Below are 20,183 nucleotides of genomic sequence, written 5' to 3'. Positions count from 1 at the left end.
CCTCGCTTCACTGGCATTGGATACTCTCGACTGGAGGCATTCATGTGGTGATGAGGAATGAGACAATGGTGGTTCAGGTCTGACGAGGGTGGGGTTGAAAAGGGGAGGAGATGCCATAGTGGGTGGTGATGCATAAATCGGTGCGGTGGCAACTAGGAAGGTGATGGGTTGAAGGCTAGATGGGGGGGCAACCACCTCGTAAGGGGAGGAGGATATGGCGGCGCGGATGGAGGAAGGGATGTTTTGGTGAGCCATTTGTGGAGGAAGGGTGTCGGAAAGTTTAGAGAATGGGTTGGCTGGAAAAGCTAGGATTTCCGAAAAATTCAGAAAGCTTAGGTTCGTTCGTCTGAAAGTGCAGAGGGCTTAGGAGGAAGAAGGGGAGTGGTTTAAATAGGCATTCGAGTGGAAGGGGAAACGATTTGACGCACGACCCGAGATTTGAGGCAATAATGACATGTGCAATAAATAAGATGTGAAAGAATGTCAGGTGGCGTGTCCCTTCATTACCCTAACCATTGGCTGACATTTGCCTCTTCACCTACGATGAGTTTGATAAGGATGCATGGGGTTATAATCCTCATGCTCCCCTAAACTCATTGCAACACTTAACACATCTAAACCCCTCCCCCCTCCCCAAATTTATCCAATCTTACTAAGCAGTTAAATGTTCCAAAAGCAGTAAATTAAATGAAAAGCAAAGAAAAACAAGAAAATCATAAAAGGATACAAAAAAGAATATAATGGGTCCCTGAAAAAGATGCCATCGTTTCTCAGCATATGGATTCCTTATACTTCATTACTCAAGTTTTCTGAAATCTATGGAGGCATTTACACGATGGTTCTTTGACCATTGACCTTAAATGCGTTAGTTCCATCTTCATGTGTTAGTTCTACCGCTTCATGAGGGTAGATTTCCTTTATGATGAAAGGTCATGACTATCGGGACTTTAGTTTTCCTGGGAATAAATGCAATCATTAGTTGAAAAGTAAAATCTTTTGGCCAATTTCAAACGTTTTCTTACTGATGCATTGGTTGTGCCAATGCTTCATGCGCTCCTTATAGATTTTGGTGTTCTCGTACATTTGCAATCTTCATTCATTCAATTCCAACAACTGTAGTTTCCTTGCTTCACTAGAAGTTTTCATATTGAAGTTGAGTTTCTTTGTTGCCAAGAATGCTTTATGTTCGAGCTCATGCTTTTTCAAAGAAAATTGCATATGGGGACATCCCGATCGATATTTTATATGCAGTGCGATATGCTCATAACATCTATCTAGCTTTTGTGCCCAATCCTTACGCATTGAGTTAACAGCCTTCTCGAGTATTGGCTTGATTTCTTGATTGGACACCTCAGCTTGACCATTTGTTTGAGGATGGTAAGCTGTAGCTATCTTATGATGAACATTATACTTGACTAGGAGCTTACTTATGATGCGGTTGATGAAGTGAGTTCCTTCATTGCCTATGATAGCATGAGGGGTGCTAAAGCAGGTAAAGATATTCTTCTGTAGGAATTTCGAAACTGTGGCCGCATCATTTGAGGTGCAAGAAATTGCTTCAACCCATTTCGATACATAATCGACAGCTACCAGAATGTAGCTGTGGCCATTGGAGGGTGGGAATGGGCCCATGAAATCAATTCCCCATACATCAAATAGCTCGATTTCTAGAATGACGTTTAGTGGCATCTCATTCTTTTCAAAAATGTTTCCTGTGCGCTAGCGCCTATCGCATTTTATGACGTATTCACGGGAATCCTTGAACAATGTAGGCCAGTAGTACCCATTTTGGAGTGATTTTGTCATCGTGCACTGGCTTTCAAAGTGGCCACTGTATGGCTACTCATGACATTGGTACAAAATGCGATGAAAAGATGTCCCAAGAATGCATTATCTTAAAATATGATCAGGGCCTCCTTTGTACAGACGTGGCTCATCCTAGTGGTAGAACTTGTAGTCGTGCATGAGCTTCTTTTTTTGCTGCGATGTATAGTCCCTTAGAAACTGCTTGCAAACCAAAAAGTTAAAGATGTTTGCATACCAGGATATGTATTCATCAATCTTTAGTAATGATTCGTCGGGGAGGAGGTATTCACTATAGGTTGGTAGCGATTGGTCTCATTATTTTCAAGTCGTGAAGATGATCTGCAACTTTGTTTTCTTTGCGATCAATTATTTCAGTGTCAAATTCTTATAAAAGCCGAATCCATCTAATCAATCGTGGTTCGACATCTTTCTTTTTCATGAGGTATTTGATTGTTGAACCGTGTGAATAATGACTTTTGACCCTAACAAATAAGGTCTGAATTTTTCCACAACAAAAACTACCACAAGCAACTCCTTTTCGGTGGTGGTGTAATTTTCTTGAGCATTGTCGAGAGTTTTTCTTGCATAAACAATAGGGTGTAGAATCTTGTCTATGCATTGGACTAAGGCTACGCCCATTGCATAGTCGCTTGCATCGCACATTAGTTTAAATGGTCTCGACCAATCGGGTGCGATCAGAATTGGTGTTGTGACTAACATTTCTTTCAGTTTTTCAAACGTGCTCAGACAGTTGGAGTCAAACTCAAAGGGTCTATCAAATTCTAATAGTAAATTCAACGGTCTAGCAATCTTGGAGAAATCTTTCACAAATATTCGGTAAAATCTTGCATGCCCAAGGAAGCTTCTCAGTGTTTTTACATTGGTAGGCAGTGGTAACTTTTATATGACGTCAAACTTTGCCTTGTTGACTTCTAATCCTAACTTGGATACTTTATGTCCAAGCACAATCCCTTAAGTTACCATAAAATGGAATTTTCCCAATTTAGAACCAAATTGGTGTCCTCGCCCCTTTTCAAAATTTTCTCGAGGTTAGTGACATTTTCGTATGTTTTGCCACAAATCGAGAAGTCATCCATAAATATTTCTATTGAATCTTCAAGATACTCATAGAAGATGACCATCATGCACCTCTGAAAGGTGCTAGGGGCGTTGCACAAACCGAAGGGCATGCACTGAAAGACGAATGTCCTATAGAGGCATGTGAAAGTTGTCTTCTCTTGAACTTTTGGTGCGATTATGATTTGATTATATCCTGCATAGTCATCCAGGAAGCAAAAAAACTCATTCCCTGCTAATCTATTTAGCATTTGATCAATGAATGGCAAAGGAAAGTGGTCCTTTTTGGTTGCTGCATTGAGCTTCCTATAATCCATGTATATCCTCCATTCTATAACTGTAAGCATTGGTATTAGCTCATTGTTCTTGTTGGGGACAATGTACAATCCTCCCTTTTTGGAACGCATTGCACGAGACTGACTCGTGCTGTCTGAATTGGAAAAATAATGACTGCATCCAACCATTTGATGATTTCCTTTTTAACAACTTCCTTCATCGCAGGGTTCAGTCTGTGATGATGCTCGATAGATCCTCATTTTCCTTCCCCAAGTCTTATTTTGTGCATGCAATAGAAGGACTGATACCCTTGATGTCAACGAGCGTCCACTCTATTTTCTTGATATATTTCTTTAGAACTTTAAACAAGGAAACTTCTTTCTCCTTTAGGAGTGCAACTGAGATAATGACTGGTAGGGTTTCATCTTGACCAAGGAACATGTATTTTAGATGGGTAGGCAAAGTCTTTAATTCCAACACTAGTGACTACTCAAGCGAAGGCTTGATCTTGCATTCTCAATCCTCCATACTAAGTGGTTCAAAATTCTTCTACATTTATCTCACCATATAGCAAGATCCAATTGTTGTGGTTGTTTCCTCCAATTCCATGTCTTCATAATTTCAAGCTCAAGCCTGCAAGGCCGTTCTTCTTCCAACTCCTGGCCCACATGCGTCGATCTCATTTGGGTAGTTCATCTCTTTCAAGATATTGAATTTCAATTTTTGGCCGTTGACTTGCATTGTAATTGCCACCTTATATACATCAATCTAGGTTTTTCTCATAGATAGGAATGGTCTTTCCAGAATGATGTGCACTTCTTTTTCTGCTTCATCATCTAATATGATGAAGTCTACAGGTAGAATGAATTTGTCTACTTTAACCAGCACATCTTCGAGCTTACTTTCTGGGTGCACCAAAGATCGATCTGCTAATTGTAAAGTAACCGTGGTAGGCGTGAGCTCTTCAGTTTCCAGTTGTTTGAAGATTGATAAGGGCATGAGGTTAATACTTGCTCCTAAATCGTATAAGGCATGACCGATGTAAATTCCACCAACGGAGCAAGGAATTGTGAAACTCCCTGGATCCTGCATCTTTTGAGGAATTATTGCGTTGCAATCTTGCGTCAATGCCATTGTCGCGTAATTGCCTATTTTCCTATTTTTGGATATAATATCCTTTAGGAATTTGGCGTACACTGGCATTTATTCTAACTGAAGGAACTCATATTAAAAGAGATCCTTGAGTGGAAGCGGATCATCCAAATTCCAGCAATTATTGAAATCATAATTTACAGTAAACATACAAGATATGCATTTACAATAAACTAAAACATAATTTTTACAAGAAAAAGGGTTCAAGATACATTACCCTTGAAGAACCTTTCTCTTCACATAACTCCCCCGAACAGTCACGAGCCTCGAACACAGTAACTTCTTGAAGACCTTTTTCAAGAACTTCTCGAATCATAACAAAGAGGATACTACCACAATGAGCCTTTGGTATTCTCAGGGTAAGAACCCAGGAGTGGTGGGCTTTGACTATTTTGGTTAGGAGGAATAATTTTGGATGTGGAGGAAGAAGATTGAGGAACACACAAAACTTTTCTGCAAAACTCTCAATCGTACTACAATCACAATGTTCAAGTTGTATGTCATCGGAAGAAGAAGAAACAAAATTTTCTTTTATTCCTTTTGCCATAAAGCCAATAACCACCCACTAAGATGGTTGGAGAGAAAATAGGAAGTTATTATTCAAAATAATAAAATAATATAAATAAATATGATAACTAACTTATCATATTATACTTATATTAAATTATATGTTATATCAAATATAACATATAACCTATAGTTTTAATATTGTATCACATACAATATAAACTATAGTTTCTTTTCTCTTTTTTATGGTAAATATAAATCATATTTATATTAAATTTGAAAACTATGAATCACATTCATAGAAAATATATTTGAATCTCTTTCAAATATTTATTTCCTCAAATTAAACTATAATGTATCAAATACATTATAACAATTATAACATATATAATTGAAACAATTTAATTATATCATATATAATTCCTCTTATTAATTTGAACAATTCAAATTAACCCAAAAACCGATTCTCAACTAAATCCTCTTAAGTTACCAAGGGGACCTTATGGACCTGTAGCTTTAAGCTCTAATGGTACATGAATAATTAATTAAATTCTTTAATTACATTATCCATCATCCGTTAACTGTCGGTCACTCCATTAAAGACCAATAGTCGTACTCTTCGCACTACAGATATATATGTGTCCATTGGATAACCAATCAACAGTATGATGACCCTTCATAAATTGCTCGTAAGTACAACTAGGCCAAATTACCGTTTTGCCCTTGTATTTACATCTAACTCCTTAAGTGCCACTGATCCCTCTAATGAACAATAGATCATAGTCCCACTATGACTAAACCCCTGTAAGGCCAGGAGAGGGTGTGGCGCCACATTGTTCAAGACCCGGAATCAGCCTTTAGGAGAGCAATTTATCTACTTACCCCTGCTTTGGGGAAGGAGTGAATTCCATCTTGTGTAGCTGTGTTCCCAACTACCCAATTAGACGAATCCCCAAAATGGTAGGCTTGTTGAGTCGGCGATTTGGCCACTCTCACCCATACAAATCAAAGGAACACCCTCATAGGCAGGAGTTCACAACTCACTCAAGATTCAGGTCATGTTACCTATGGTCATCCTAGTGAAATGAAAGTCTTTATTATGAATGGTGTTATATAATGAGACTAAACATTTCGTGGTCTAGTCTTATACAAACCCCTTTATATAGAGTATCCCTGCTCGCATGTCTAATACATGAATGATCCAGATCATATCATTTATAGCACTTTACAACAATTGTAGCACCTACAAAGCGAGCCATACTCGTAGTGTTACTAGGATAAGGTACCCAACCTTATCCATCTACTACAACCCATTTAGGTTATCACTTAAACATGATCTACCTGTATGTCTCCACATACATGTTTAAGTTACAACGATAACCTTAGATATTAGTTTATTAGTTTGTGGTTAATCCAACTAAAATATCACATGTTTTATAGACAAAGTGAATAAAATATCACATATTTTATCAATCACATAAAAGTTTGTTCATACAATGTTTACAAACTATAGAATCCTACGAGATTTAGGGCATCAACCCCAATAATCTCCCACTTGTGCTAAAGCTAGTGTGGTGTACAATATAATAAAATACAAAGTACACAAAATAATAAACTAGGGCATAAGACGCCTAGTAAAATATCTCCCACTTGCCCTAGTCTAGCTGTGGTCTAGACCCATACTTTGTAGGTGACCCTTAAACACTGTAGCCATGAAGGCCTTCATAAACAAATCAGCAACGTTGTGCTCTGAAACTATCTTCGTGACAATCACGTCCCCTCAATGCACAATCTCTCGGATGGGATGATACTTCCGCTCTATGTGCTTGCCGCGCTTATGACTTCTAGGCTCTCAAGAATTAGCCATAACACCACTATTATCACAACAAAGTGTGATAGGCTTTGACATGTCTGGAATAACTTCCAGATCAATAAAAAATTTCCTGAGCCAAACGACCTCCTTAGCAGCTTCACAAGCCACTACATACTCAGCCTCCATGGTGGAGTCCGCGATGCACCCTTACTTGGTGCTTCATCATACTACTGCTCCTCCATTAAGAGTGAACATTGATCCTGATGTGGATTTCCTAGAATCCCTATCAGTCTAAAAATCAGAGTCCATGTATCCTGTAAGGATCAAATCGTTAGAGCCATACACACAAGGATACTTGAGGATGTTTTTAATGGCTGTCCAGTGATCTAATCTTGGATTAGATTGATATATACAGACTATCCCTACTACGTAGCAGATGTCAGATCTAGTACATAACATCGCATACATCAAACAACCCACGATAGATGCATAGGGGATCTGTCTTATATCCTCAACCTCTTGAGGTGTCTTAGGACATTGTTCCTTAGACAATGTAACTCCGTGCCTGAAAGGCAATAAGCCCCTCTTGGAGTTCTGCATCGAATACTTGACAAGCATCTTGTCAATATACGACGCTTAAAACTTAAAACAGTGCTAGTATTTTGTTCTTTTGATCTCGAAAGATCTGAATACCTAGAACAAATTGAGCCTCTCCCAAATTTTTCATTTGGAATTGGGTCGCTAGCCAGTTCTTAACTGTAGCCAGTAAACCTACATCATTCCCAATGAGTAGGATATCATCTAAATACAACACTAGAAAAACTACTGAACTGTCGATGTTTTTCTTGTAAACACAAGGCTCATCAACGTTTTGGTCAAAGCCATAAGATTTGATCGCAATATCAAACTTTATGTTCCAAGATTGAGATGCTTGTTTCAGTCCATAAATGAACCGATTAAGCTTGCAAACCTTTTGCTCTTGACCTTGGGTTATGAATCCCTTGGGCTGCACCATATAAATGATCTCCTCAAGATAGCCATTGAAAAGAGCAGTCTTGACATCCATGTACCATATCTCATAGTCATAATATGAGGCAATGGATAGGAGGATTTAGATAGACTTCAGCATGGCAAATGGTGAGAAAGTCTCTTTATAGTCGACTTCTTTTACCTGGGTATAACCCTTTGTCACCAGTTTAGCCTTGAAGGTTTGCACCTTCCCATCAGCACCCCATTTCTTCTTGTAGATCCATTTGCAACCTATAGATTTAACCCCATCCTATAAGATCCTATACAGAATTGAAGTACATAGACTCTATTTCAAGATCCATGGCTTTGATCTATTCATCTCTGTCAACATCCTCCATCGCCTTTTTGTAAGAATGGATCCTTAATTTCGCCATCAGCTACCATAGCTAGGATTTTAGTTAAACCCATATAGCGAATAGGTGGGTTCGCAATCCTCCCACTACGTCGAGGTTCCCTCAACACTTGAGGTGGATTTGACCTACTAGAAGAACCTACTTCAACAACTATTGTTGAGGTATTAGGCTCTTCAACAACTCTTGTTGAAGATTCAGTAGTTTCTTTGGAAAACTCATTCAACACGATTTTGCTTCTGGGCCTGTGCTCCCTTATGCGGTCTTCCTCAAGAAAAGTAGCATTTATTGATACAAATACTTCATTTTCTTTAGGATCAAAGAAATAACCAGCCCTCATTCCCTTGGGGTAGCTTACAAATAGGCATAACCTTGAACGTGGTTCCAATTTCTTAAGATTGGACTCAAGCACATGTGTTGGGCAACCCTAGATTCTGAAATGACGTAAATTAGCTTTACTACCATTTCATAACTCCAGAGGTGTTTTGACAATACTCTTGGAGGGAACGCAGTTCAGGATATATGCTGCAGTCTTCACTACATAACCTCAAAACGAGTCAGGTAAGGAAGCGTATCTCATCATAGACCGAACCATGTCCAATAGGGTTTGATTTCTCCTTTCTGATACATCATTTTGCTGAGGTGTATCAGGTGCTGAGAGTTAGGATGCTATTCCATGTTCTATCAAATAGTTCTGGAAAGTCAAATCCATAAACTCTCCACCTCGATTAGATTGAAGTGTTTTAGTCGTTCTATTTAATGCGTTTTCAACTTCAGCCTTGAATTCTTTGAACTTTTCAAAAGACTCAGACTTATGTTGCATTAAATAGACATACCCATATCTTGAATAATCATCAGTAAAAGTGATGAAATATTCATAACCTCCCCTAGCTCTTACATTCATTGGACCATAAAGGTCTGAATGCACTAGCTCTAGAGGTTCTTTGGCCTTATGACCTTTTCCAGTAAAACTTCTTTTAGTCATCTTGCCTTCAAGGCATGACTCACACAGAGGTAAAGAATTTTCTTCTAACTCGCTTAGAAGTCCATTCTTCACCAACCTCTCAATCCCATTGAGATTAATGTGTCCTTAGGAGAAATTTTAAGTCGTTTACGTTGAGTTACGACAGTTTTAAACATCTCTATGTTATGGAGGACATTTGTTGCTAACGGTCTTAGCACATACAAATTGTTTTCCAGTTTAGCAGAACATATATCAATACCATTCTTAGTAATAAACACTTTATAATAAGAAAGTTCAATTGATAAGATCGTTCTAAAAGACACTTTACAGAAACTAAGTTCCTCTTTAAATTAGGAACAACATATACATCATTTAAAATGAGAAATTTGTTGTGTAAAGATAATCGGAGACCTCCCACTGCCACAGTTGAAATGACGTGCCCGATTCCAACTCGCATCGTCATCTCTCTAGCATCAAGTTATCGCCAGGAAATAATTCTTCAAAATGAAGAACAAACATGGTTAGTGGCCTAAGAGTTTGTAATTAAGGTAGAATCATCATTCTCCACTAAACAAGTTTCCAAAACAAGCAAATCACTTCTACCTTGTTTGGACTTCTTCTTTTCTACCAAATATCTGAGGCAGTTCCTCTTCCAGTGTCCATCCTTGTTGCAATGGAAACACTTTCCCTTGCCAACCCTCATTGGTTGTCTACCCCTTAGAACTGCAACTCTTGGGTTAGCAACAACCTTCCCCTTTCCACCTTTCTTCTTCTTCCACTTTTTGGTGCCGGAGGAAGAAGGTGTTGACTTAGTTTTGGAGTTGAACCTTTGTGGAACTTTTTAGAAGATGAAGGAACATTTGCTTCACCCTTTTTCTTCTTACTTTTCAACAAGAATTGAAAAGTTTGTAGCTCATTGAGAAGGGTAGTTAGGTTGTAGTCAATCATGTTCAAAACAACATTGCTATGAAAGTGAAGGAAACTTTCTGGTAAAGATTCCAAAATGATGCTAACCTGGCTGGCCTTATTGATGCTTGACCTGTTCATCTCCGCCACGTTGAAGTGGATCATTAGGTTGAGAACGTGTTCTCGAACAAATACCCCCTCTTGAATATGGGTATTGAAGATGTATTTGAGAGCGTCGTGCCTGAGCTGTGTAGACGATTGTCCAAACATTCCCTTTAGGGACTCCATGATCTCACGTGCCGTGACCATGGGCTCATGCTTCTTAGCCAAGACTTCGTTAAGGCTTGCCAAGATATACGCTCGGGCTTTCTTGTTTGCCCTTTTCCAGTGCTCATATGCTTCCTGAACATTTCGAGGAGTAGTAGAAGGTGGAATGGGAGGACACTCCTCCATTAGAAAAAAACATAGATCATCGATGATCAAAATTGTGTTACTTATCTTCCAACTTGCGTAATTTTCACTAGTTAATTTGTCGGCAACAAGCAAGCTAAGTGTAATGGTAGCCATTTAAATTGCTGAAAAAAAACAAACTTAATTAAGTCTACTTGCATTAAACCACTTTTATAAAACTAATAAAGTTTTAGAAAATAGTCTAGTGTACCTTAGGTGACATCTATTTTGCAATAATGCTTCAATGAGGCAGGACAAAAGTCACTTTAGGGTAATCAAGTGCCCTTTCACTAAAATGAGATATTCCCAATCATTAGACCAAAATAACTCCTTGTAATTGTAACTAATAGTCACCATTGTTTGGTCTAGAATTTGTTAACATCCTTAACAATTCTGTGTAAGTATAACCTCTCATTTTAGATTCTAGAGTCTTGCCCTAATGAGCCAATCTTAGGGAAAAATTGATTAGAACAAGAGACTAAAGCAACCATATCCATTTCTAGAGATAAAATAAAGCGTCATGCAAAACTGCCATCCTTTAGGGGAACACCCACGATGCCACGTGGCGATGCATGAAACTTTATCCAACCTAATAAGAGAGACCGAGGGACATGTTGTCACATGTCCTGCTCCCACTTACTATAAACACTATCTCCATTCACCTTGGTATTGACCTACTCAAATGCCACCCGTAGGAGGACACCCATGGTGCCTCGAGGCTGGGAGTAGATCTCACGATGTGAACTTTTAGGGAGAAACGTGTAGAGGTTAAAATGAAGTATCATATACCCCATTTTCCTCCCAATGAGTTCTACCTAGGGTTAAAACTTAGAAAATTCGGCTACTGATTTTATCTAAGTGTTTGTTTAATTTGCTAAAAAAACAACTCTTGTCTTTGATGATTAAACAACTTTGATTCAAGTTTCATTAAACTCTTTAATAGACTTTTATCAAACTTTGCATGCATGTAAGAAATCTATCTAATTCACCTTTCTAGGTAGGTTCTCAAGTAGAGGCACGACGTTTCCATTGACTTAAGTACCCCGACCTAGCCAAAACCAGCCTTAGACAAAAGGTCCCTTATACATATATTTGTTATATATTTAATCTTTTATTAGGAGTCAATTTAATCCTATTAAGACGATTTAAAAGATTAAAATTAGATTTCTAATCTCATTAGAAACGTGATCTTAGGTCTATCTCAATCAAATTTTAAAACAATTTTAAAAAATGATTAAAGCCTAAAATTTGCATGCAGCTCTTTATATTGATTTTAATTCTAATTTCATTTATTATAACAATTATAAGAAATGAAACAATTAAAACCAATCATTACATGAATGACATACATAAGTTAATTATAAAATTTATAATTTAACCAAAGGTAGTCATGCTTCATGCAATGTTCATTCATTACTAATATATAACTTTTATATAACTAACTAATGAACTATGTTATAGCATACATTCCATACAACCATTCAACCTTATATTATAACATTTATAATATAAATGATGCATGGATATGCTATAATGCAACATGATCGTGTAACAAACTCTACACGATCGCATAGCATTAGCTATGCGATCGTTTAACAAATGCTACACGATTGCATAACAAAATCTAAACGATCATTTAGCTCTAGCTACACGATGAGTCATCCTCCTTTTCGTCTTCTCCATCGAAACGCACTGTAACCCTTCTTTTGAAGCCTCACGAGCGAATCAAAACTTAAACAAATACAAACTCGATTGCAATTTATTGTCCAAAAACACAGGGACCCTTATAAATTAACTTTGTAAAATTTAAACAGAAAGCCATAAACAGAGACTTTTATCTCGTAAACATCCATCAATAAACCATCCACATACATTTATCATATAAACGCAATACAGATTCTAAAACCCATCAGTACTATAAACAAATTCAATACAAGAATGGAATTTGGAATCAGAAACCAACAATCTGTCTCTGATACCAATTGAAGGAACACGTATTGAAGGAGATCCTTGAGCGGAAGCAAATCGTCCAAATTTCATTAATTATTGAAAACATAATTTATAGTAAACATACAAGATATGCATTTACAATAAACTACAACATGCTTTTTACAAGAAAAAGGGTTCAAAATATATTACCCTTGAAGAAAATTTCTCTTCTAATAACTCCCTCGAACAATCACGAGCCTCGAACACAGCAACTTCTTGAATACCTTCATGAACTTCTCAAACCAGAACAAAGAGGACAATACCACAATGAGCCTTTGGTATTTTCAGGGTGAGAACCCAGAAGTGGTGGGCTTTGACTATTTTGTTTAGGAGGGATAGGTTTGGATGTGGTGGAAGAAGATTGAGGAACACATAAAACTTTTCTGCAAAACTCTCAATCATACTACAATCACAATGTTCAAGCCGTATGTCATAGGAAAAAGAAGAAACAAAATTTTCTTTTATTCCTTTTGCCATAAAACCAATAACCACCCACTAAGATGGTTGGAGAGAAAATAAGAAGTTATTATTCAAAATAATAAAATAATATAAATAAATATGATAACTAACTTATCATATTATATTTATATTAAATTATATGTTATATCAAATATAACGTATAACCTATAGTTTTAATATTGTATCACATACAACATAAACTATAGTTTCTTTTTTCTATTTTATAGCATTTAATATAAATCATATTTATATTAAATTTAATAACTTTGAATCACATTCATAGAAAATATATTTGAATCTCGTTCAAATATTTATTTCCTCCAATTAAACTAAAATGTGTCAAATACATTATAACAATTATATCGTATATAATTGAAATAACTTAATTATATCATATATAATTAAATCCCTCTTATTACTTTGAACAATTCAAATTAACCCAAAAACTGATTCTCAACTAAATCATTTTGAGTTACCAAGTGGACCTTATGGACATGTAGCTTGAAGCTCCAACTGTACATGAATAATTAATTAAACTCTCTAATTACATTATCCACCATCCGTTTGAAGGAACTTTTATACAAGAGTACCTCTGAACGGAAGTGGATCGTTCCAAATACATTGTAACACAATTTGCACATTTACAATCTAACAGAATAGATATGCATTATACTACAAATTATTAGCATGCTTTGAAACTAAATAACAAGAGAATGGAATCTGTACCAGTTGAAGAACCTTTCTTCACAGCAAAACTCGTACTCACCAATGGACTGCTCCTCTTGCTCTCACTAGAACATCCAAGAAATCGTCCACCAAAGCCACTGGTTGTCTACGCACGAATGACCTCCACACAAACAGAAGAATGAGGATGACACCACCACTTAGAACCCTTGGTATTCTCAGTGTGAGAATCCAAAAAGTGGGCTCTGTTGGAATTTGGTAGAGGGGAGGAGGATATGAAGATCGTATACAATGACTAAGCAAGTGGGAGAAGGCTGAGTCTATTGTATAGACAATGCTTGATCATTTAGAAGAATGTACACGATCGTGTAGTAAATAGGCTACAATCATATAGTCGATCATTTAGTAAACGCTTGGACTCTAGATGATCGTTTAGTAAAACTTAGGCGATCGTTTAGAAAGAGGTGCGTGTGTATATGATCATGTAGTAACTTTGAGCTATCGTATAGTCTCTTAGTTTGCTATGCGATGGCAGTATACACAATGCGAGCGAATTACGTGATCTTTTGTAAAATGAAAACGATTGTCATTTTGTTCTTCAGTTACAAAAACTGATTGAAACCTCCCACTAACACACGGTACGGAGAAAACGCCGGACCAATTACCTCATAATTGTCCAATTAAAAATAATAAATATAATCATATTATATTCATTAACTTGTAGTTTAATATCGCATATAAACCATAGTGTTTTCTCCTCCACTAGATATAAATCATACTTATATCCATTTTCCTTCAATTAATATATCTCATACATAAAGTCAATCATATCTTATATAATTAACCAGTTCAATCATATCATATATAATCGAACTCCTTCTTGTCAATTTGAACATTTCAAACTGACCCAAAAACTGATTCTCAACTTGAATCCATTGAGCTACCAAGGGGACCTTATGGACCTATGGCTCGAAGCTCCAAACGGTAGGTGAATAGCTAACTAATCACTTTAGCCACGTGATCCACGATCCGTTAATTGCCAGGCATTCCACTAAAGACCGGCAGCTGAACTCTTCTTACCATAGATATATTTCTATGTCCATCAGATATAATCAATCAATAGTACGATAACCTTTCACCGATGCTCGTAAGTACAGGCCAATTTACTGTTTTGCCCATGTAGTTACATCTAACTCCTTAAGTACCACTGATACCTCTAATGAACAATACAACATAGACCTACTATGTGTGGACACCTCTTGGGCCATGAGAAGGTGTATGGCGCCACATCGTTCAAGCTCCAGGATTAGCCCTTAAGGGAAAAATCTATCTACTTACTCCTACTTCCGGAAGGAATGAATTCCATCTTGTGTAGCTGAGTTCCCAGCTCCCAAATTAGACGAATCCCCGAAGTGGTAGGTTTGAGTCGGCGATCAGGCCACTCGCACCCATTTAAATCAAAGAACCACCCTTGAAGGCAGGAGTTCCCAACTCACTGAGGATCCAAGTCATGTTACCTATGGTCATCCTAGTGAAGTGAAGTCTCTGACATGAACGACATTATAGTATGAGACGTTAACACTTTGTGGTCAGGTTTTATACAAACTCTTTGTATAGGATGCCCCCGCTCGCATGTCCTCGCACGAATGATTAGGATCGGACCATCTGTAGCAAGTCACAACACTTGTAACTATTCTACAAGCAGGCCGCATCCGTAGCATTACTAGGATAAGTTTTTTTTTTCATATATTCATATACCACAGACCATTTTGGTTATCATTTAAGACATGATCCACTTGTATGTGTCCACATACATGCTTAAGTTACATAATGACAACCAGGGATTTTAGTTTATTGGTTGTGGTAAAGCAAAGAAAACATCCAATGTTCAAAGACAAGTAGTGAAGAAAATATCATATATTATTCGTCACAAGCGTTTGTTCAAAACTGTGTTTACAAACTACAGGACACGAAAGTTTAGGGCATCATCCCTAACACCATTAACTGTCGAACACTCCACTAAAGATCGATAATTTCACTCTTCGCACTACAAATTTATTTCTGTGTCCATTGGATATAACCAATCAACAATACGATGACACTTCACAAATTGCTTGTAAATACAACTGGGTCAAATTACCGTTTTGCCCCTGTAGTTACATCTAACTCCTTAAGTACCACTGATCCCTCTATTGAACAGTAGATCATAGTTCTACTATGACTAAACCCATCTCGGGCCAGGAAAAAGTGTGGCGCCACATTGTTCCAGACCCGGAATCAAACCTTAGAGGAGCAATTTATCTACTTACCCTTGCTTTGGGGAAGGAGTGAATTTAATCTTGTATAGCTGTGTTCTGAGCTCCCAATCAGATAATCCCTAAAATGGTAGGCTTGTTGAATTAACAATTTGACCACTCTCACCTGTAAAAATCAAAGGACCGCCCTTATAGGCAGGAGTTCACAACTCACTCAGGATTCAGGTTATGTTACCTATGGTCTGAAGGAACTCTAAAACTAGAGAATCAATGAGCGAAAGCAGACCGTTCCAAATCCCATTGTGAAAGAACATGAACATTTACATTCTAATAGAATAGTTATGCATCAAATCTAAATTATAGCATGCTTCTAAAGGAAAATACTAGAGATCGAGTGAACATATCTTTGAAGAACTTTTCTTCTAGTACTCCTTCGATCAATCAACAAAGCATCCAACAACACGAACACAACGCGAGCAAACCAGTTAATAGAACGAACTGTAAGATCCTCAGTCACAATAAAGTAAAACTCGATCCTTGACTCTCGAATGGAAACTTGACACTACCACAAGGCTACCTCGGTAGTCTTGGTGTGAGAATCCAGGAGGTGTAGGCTTTGTATGGATTTGGTAGAGGGAAGGAGGAACCGAACGATCGAGTAAGTAGGAGAAGTTAGAAGTCTATCGTTTAGGATTGGGTACTTGATCGTTTAGCAACGAGTAGTTATCATATAGAAAAACTCAATGCTTTTATCGTTTACTCTCTTGAATATGAAAACGATCACTTGATTCGTGTAGCGTGTTCCAATAATCAAATGAAAAACCAATTTTCACTTTTAACCATTCGATTGCCATAAATTGACTATAACCAACCACTAAGTCGGTTATTGGAGAAAATCGAAATCAATTATCTTACAATTGATTTATTATAAATAAATATAATAATTAATTTATCAAATTATATTTATAACCTATAATTTTAATATCACATCATATGCAACATATGCAACATAGTTCTTCTTCTCCTTTACGACACTTAATATAAATCATATTATATTAATTTCTTTATTTAAATATTGTATCAAATACATTAAAATCAATTATATCATATATAATTGAACTAATTTAATTATATCATATATAATCAAATTCCCTTTTGTTAATTTGAACACTTCAAACTAACCCTAAAACTGATTCTCAACATGAATCCATTGAGCTACCAAGGAGACCTTATGGACCTGTAGCTTAAAGCTCCAACGGTACGTGAATAATTGAATAAACGCTTTAATCACAATATCCACCATCCGTTAACTGCCGAACATTCCACTAAAGATCGACAACTGCACTTTTCGCATTACAGATATATTTCTGTGTCCATTGGATATAACCAATTAACAGTATGAAGAGCCTTCACAAATCACTCCTAAATACAACTAAGCCAATTTACTGTTTTACCTTTGTAGTTACATCTAACTTCTTAAGTACCACTGATTCCTTTAATGAAAAATACATCATATGAAAAATACATCATAGTCTCACTATGAGTAAACCTTTCTGAGGCCAAGAGAAGGTGTGGCGTCACATTAATCAAGCCCCGGAATCAGCCCTTAAGGGAGCAATTTATCTCCTTACCCCTACTTTGAGGAAGGAGTGAATTTCGTTTTGTGTAATTGAGTTCTCAACTTTCCAATCAGACGAATCCCTAAAGTGGTAGGTTTGAGTCGGCGATCTTGTCACTCATACCCATGCAAATCAAAGAACCGTCCTCATAAGCATGAGTTCCCATTTCACTCAGGATTAAAGTCATGTTACCTATGGTCATCCTAGTGAAATGAAAGTCACTGTCATGAACGACATTATATAACGAGACTAAACATTTTGTGGCCCGGTCTTATACAAACTCCTTTGTATAGAGCATCCCCACTCACATGTCTAATACATGAATGGTCAGGATCAGACCATTTGTAGCACTTTACAACACTTGTAATACCTACAAAGCGGGCCACACTCGTAGTGTCACCAAGATAAGGTTTCCCTCCTTTATCCATATACTATAGACCATTTAGGTTATCACTTAAAGCACAATCCACTTGTATGTCTCCACATACATGCTTAAGTTACAATGATAACCAGGGATCTGAGTTTATTGGTTTATGGTTAATGCAACTAAACTATCTCATATTTCATTGACTGAAGTGAATAAAATATCTCATATTATTAATCATCAAACTGTTTGTTCATACATGTTTACAAACTACAGTACCCTACGAGATTTAGGGCATCAACCCTAACATGGCCATCCTACTGAAATGAAAGTCTTTATTATGAACGACGTTATATAATGAGACTAAACATTTTGTGGTTGGTCTTATACAAACTCCTTTGTATAGAGTATTTTCGCTTGCTTGTCTAATACATGAATGATTAGGATCAGATCATTTGTAGCACTTTACAACAATTGTAACATCTATAAAGCGGGCCATACTCATAGAGTTACCAAGATAAGGTGCCCAACCTTATCCATCTACTACAGACCATATAGGTTATCACTTAAACATGATCAACCTGTATGTCTCCACATACATGTTTAAGTTACAATGATAACCTTGGATGCTAGTTTATTGGTTTGTGGTTAATGAAATTAAAATATCACATATTTTATAGAAAAAGTGAATAAAATATCATATATTTTATTAATCACATAAAAGTTTGTTCATACAATGTTTTCAAACTATATGACCTTACAAGATATAGGGCATCAACCCCAACACTAACACTTCTATGAGTGGAATATTAATGTGCAATTGTTTTAGCACTCCTAGAAAGAGTTGAAACTGGCATTCATTATTTTTCTTTCTTAATCTCTGTGGGAATGAAGGTAGTTATACCTTATTTGATGCCATTGATGTAGAAGCTATTGCAGATAAGTCTTTATGTTCCTCTTGAACTTCACGTTATGGCTGAATATTTTCATCAGACGAATATTTTTATGCTTCTTCAGTATGTTTATTTGACTTTTCCTTCATGATTTTTGTTGTGATGCGTCCACTCCTCATTGTCACTGCTTGGCAATGTTCTTTTCCTGAATCCCCCACATTACGAGGGATCTCGATGGTGCTTGGAAGTGAACCTTGCGGTCTATTCTTCAATTCCCTTGCACTTTGTCCCATTTGGATTTCAAGGTTGCGAATCGACGTTGCTTGGTTTTAGAGACTGTTTAATTCTTTTGTATATGTTCCTTCAACAAAGTTTCCAAAGGTGAGGTGGTTGGTGGTTGAGATGAGCTTGTTGCTTATTCATGCCCATTTTGTCTTCGATGGAACCCAGGTGGTCCATCTCTAGGGGCATTGAGAAAGTTGGCTTGCGGTTGCTGATTTTCTCCCCATGAGAAGATGGGGTGGTTTTGCCAACTAGGGTTATAGGTGTTGGAAAAAGGGTTTTTTTTATAAAGTAAATGGAGTATGGGTTTCAAGGTCATACCTCAAATGAATGAGGTTCTTCACAAAGAACGCACCTTTCATTAGTCATATGAGTAATTGCGTTCACTTGCCCATTTCTTGCGCTAGATTTGGTCATGGTAATCGCCTGTAGTATGTTAGTCATCACGCTCACCTGTGTTTGAAGTGACGTGATGGCATCATTACTCTGTCCTCTGTCATTTGACCTTGAACCATATTCATTTTCTTTCTAATCTTCATGATTCTAAGAAGATTTGATCAAGAATATTTTTAACTTCAACATATATTTTATCCTGTTGTAGTGATATTTACTGCTGTTTGAGATGCTGAGTTTAAACCATAGTCGAAAATTTCCATTTGTAGGCAGTCATGGAGTCCGTTATGTGGGTAGTTTCTTACTAACCTCTTGAATCTTGCCCACACATCATGATACGTGTAATTATGATGCGTTATGGTGTGAGTTTGCCGTGATATGTGTGATCATGCAAGTTTTCCTAACAAGGCCCAAGTATAAGCCTCCTCAGATTTCCTGGTAAGTCTAAGGTCGAACATAGGGACTACTAAGTAAATATGCGATAGGCTCTTCGATTCTATTGCGGTGGTAAACAAATGAAGTGGATAGTGTTTTGAGTGATATTTTTCCCATGTGACGGAGTTGAACACAGAGTTGATGAAAGCATAGAGTTACAACGAGTATGCGATGAAGGGGTTGAGAAGGGGTTTAGCTAACATTTCCTAAGATTATGCACAAGTTATGCGATCATGCTACACACAAATAACAACAATTCATTTCTTAATGCAAAATGTCATAATTCCTATTTCTAGGACACATGCGATGTGTATGCGAAACAGTCGATAGGACTTATTTCTAAGCCTTTACTCTTGCCTATGCAATGATGAATGATGTACACATAAAACAAGGCGTCCGCATATAATCATTCCTATCTCTAGGGCGCATGCGATGTGTAAATAGCGATAGAACTTATGTCTAAGTTTCTACTTCTTGCTT

The 20,183-nt window shown here is 37.1% G+C and overlaps 1 protein-coding gene across 1 annotated transcript; it reads right to left on the bottom strand.

Annotated features, from left to right (window-relative positions):
• Window positions 1-3,927: 3,927 nt before the first annotated feature.
• Window positions 3,928-4,293, bottom strand: LOC120069395. Its single transcript, XM_039021135.1, has one exon. It carries the CDS (start codon window positions 4,291-4,293, stop codon window positions 3,928-3,930), a length of 366 nt encoding a protein of 121 aa, XP_038877063.1.
• Window positions 4,294-20,183: the final 15,890 nt, after the last annotated feature.

The sequence above is a fragment of the Benincasa hispida genome, unplaced genomic scaffold, assembly GCF_009727055.1.
Source record: "Benincasa hispida cultivar B227 unplaced genomic scaffold, ASM972705v1 Contig384, whole genome shotgun sequence".
Lineage (NCBI taxonomy): Eukaryota > Viridiplantae > Streptophyta > Magnoliopsida > Cucurbitales > Cucurbitaceae > Benincasa > Benincasa hispida.
This window is presented reverse-complemented; position numbering and strand designations above follow the sequence as displayed.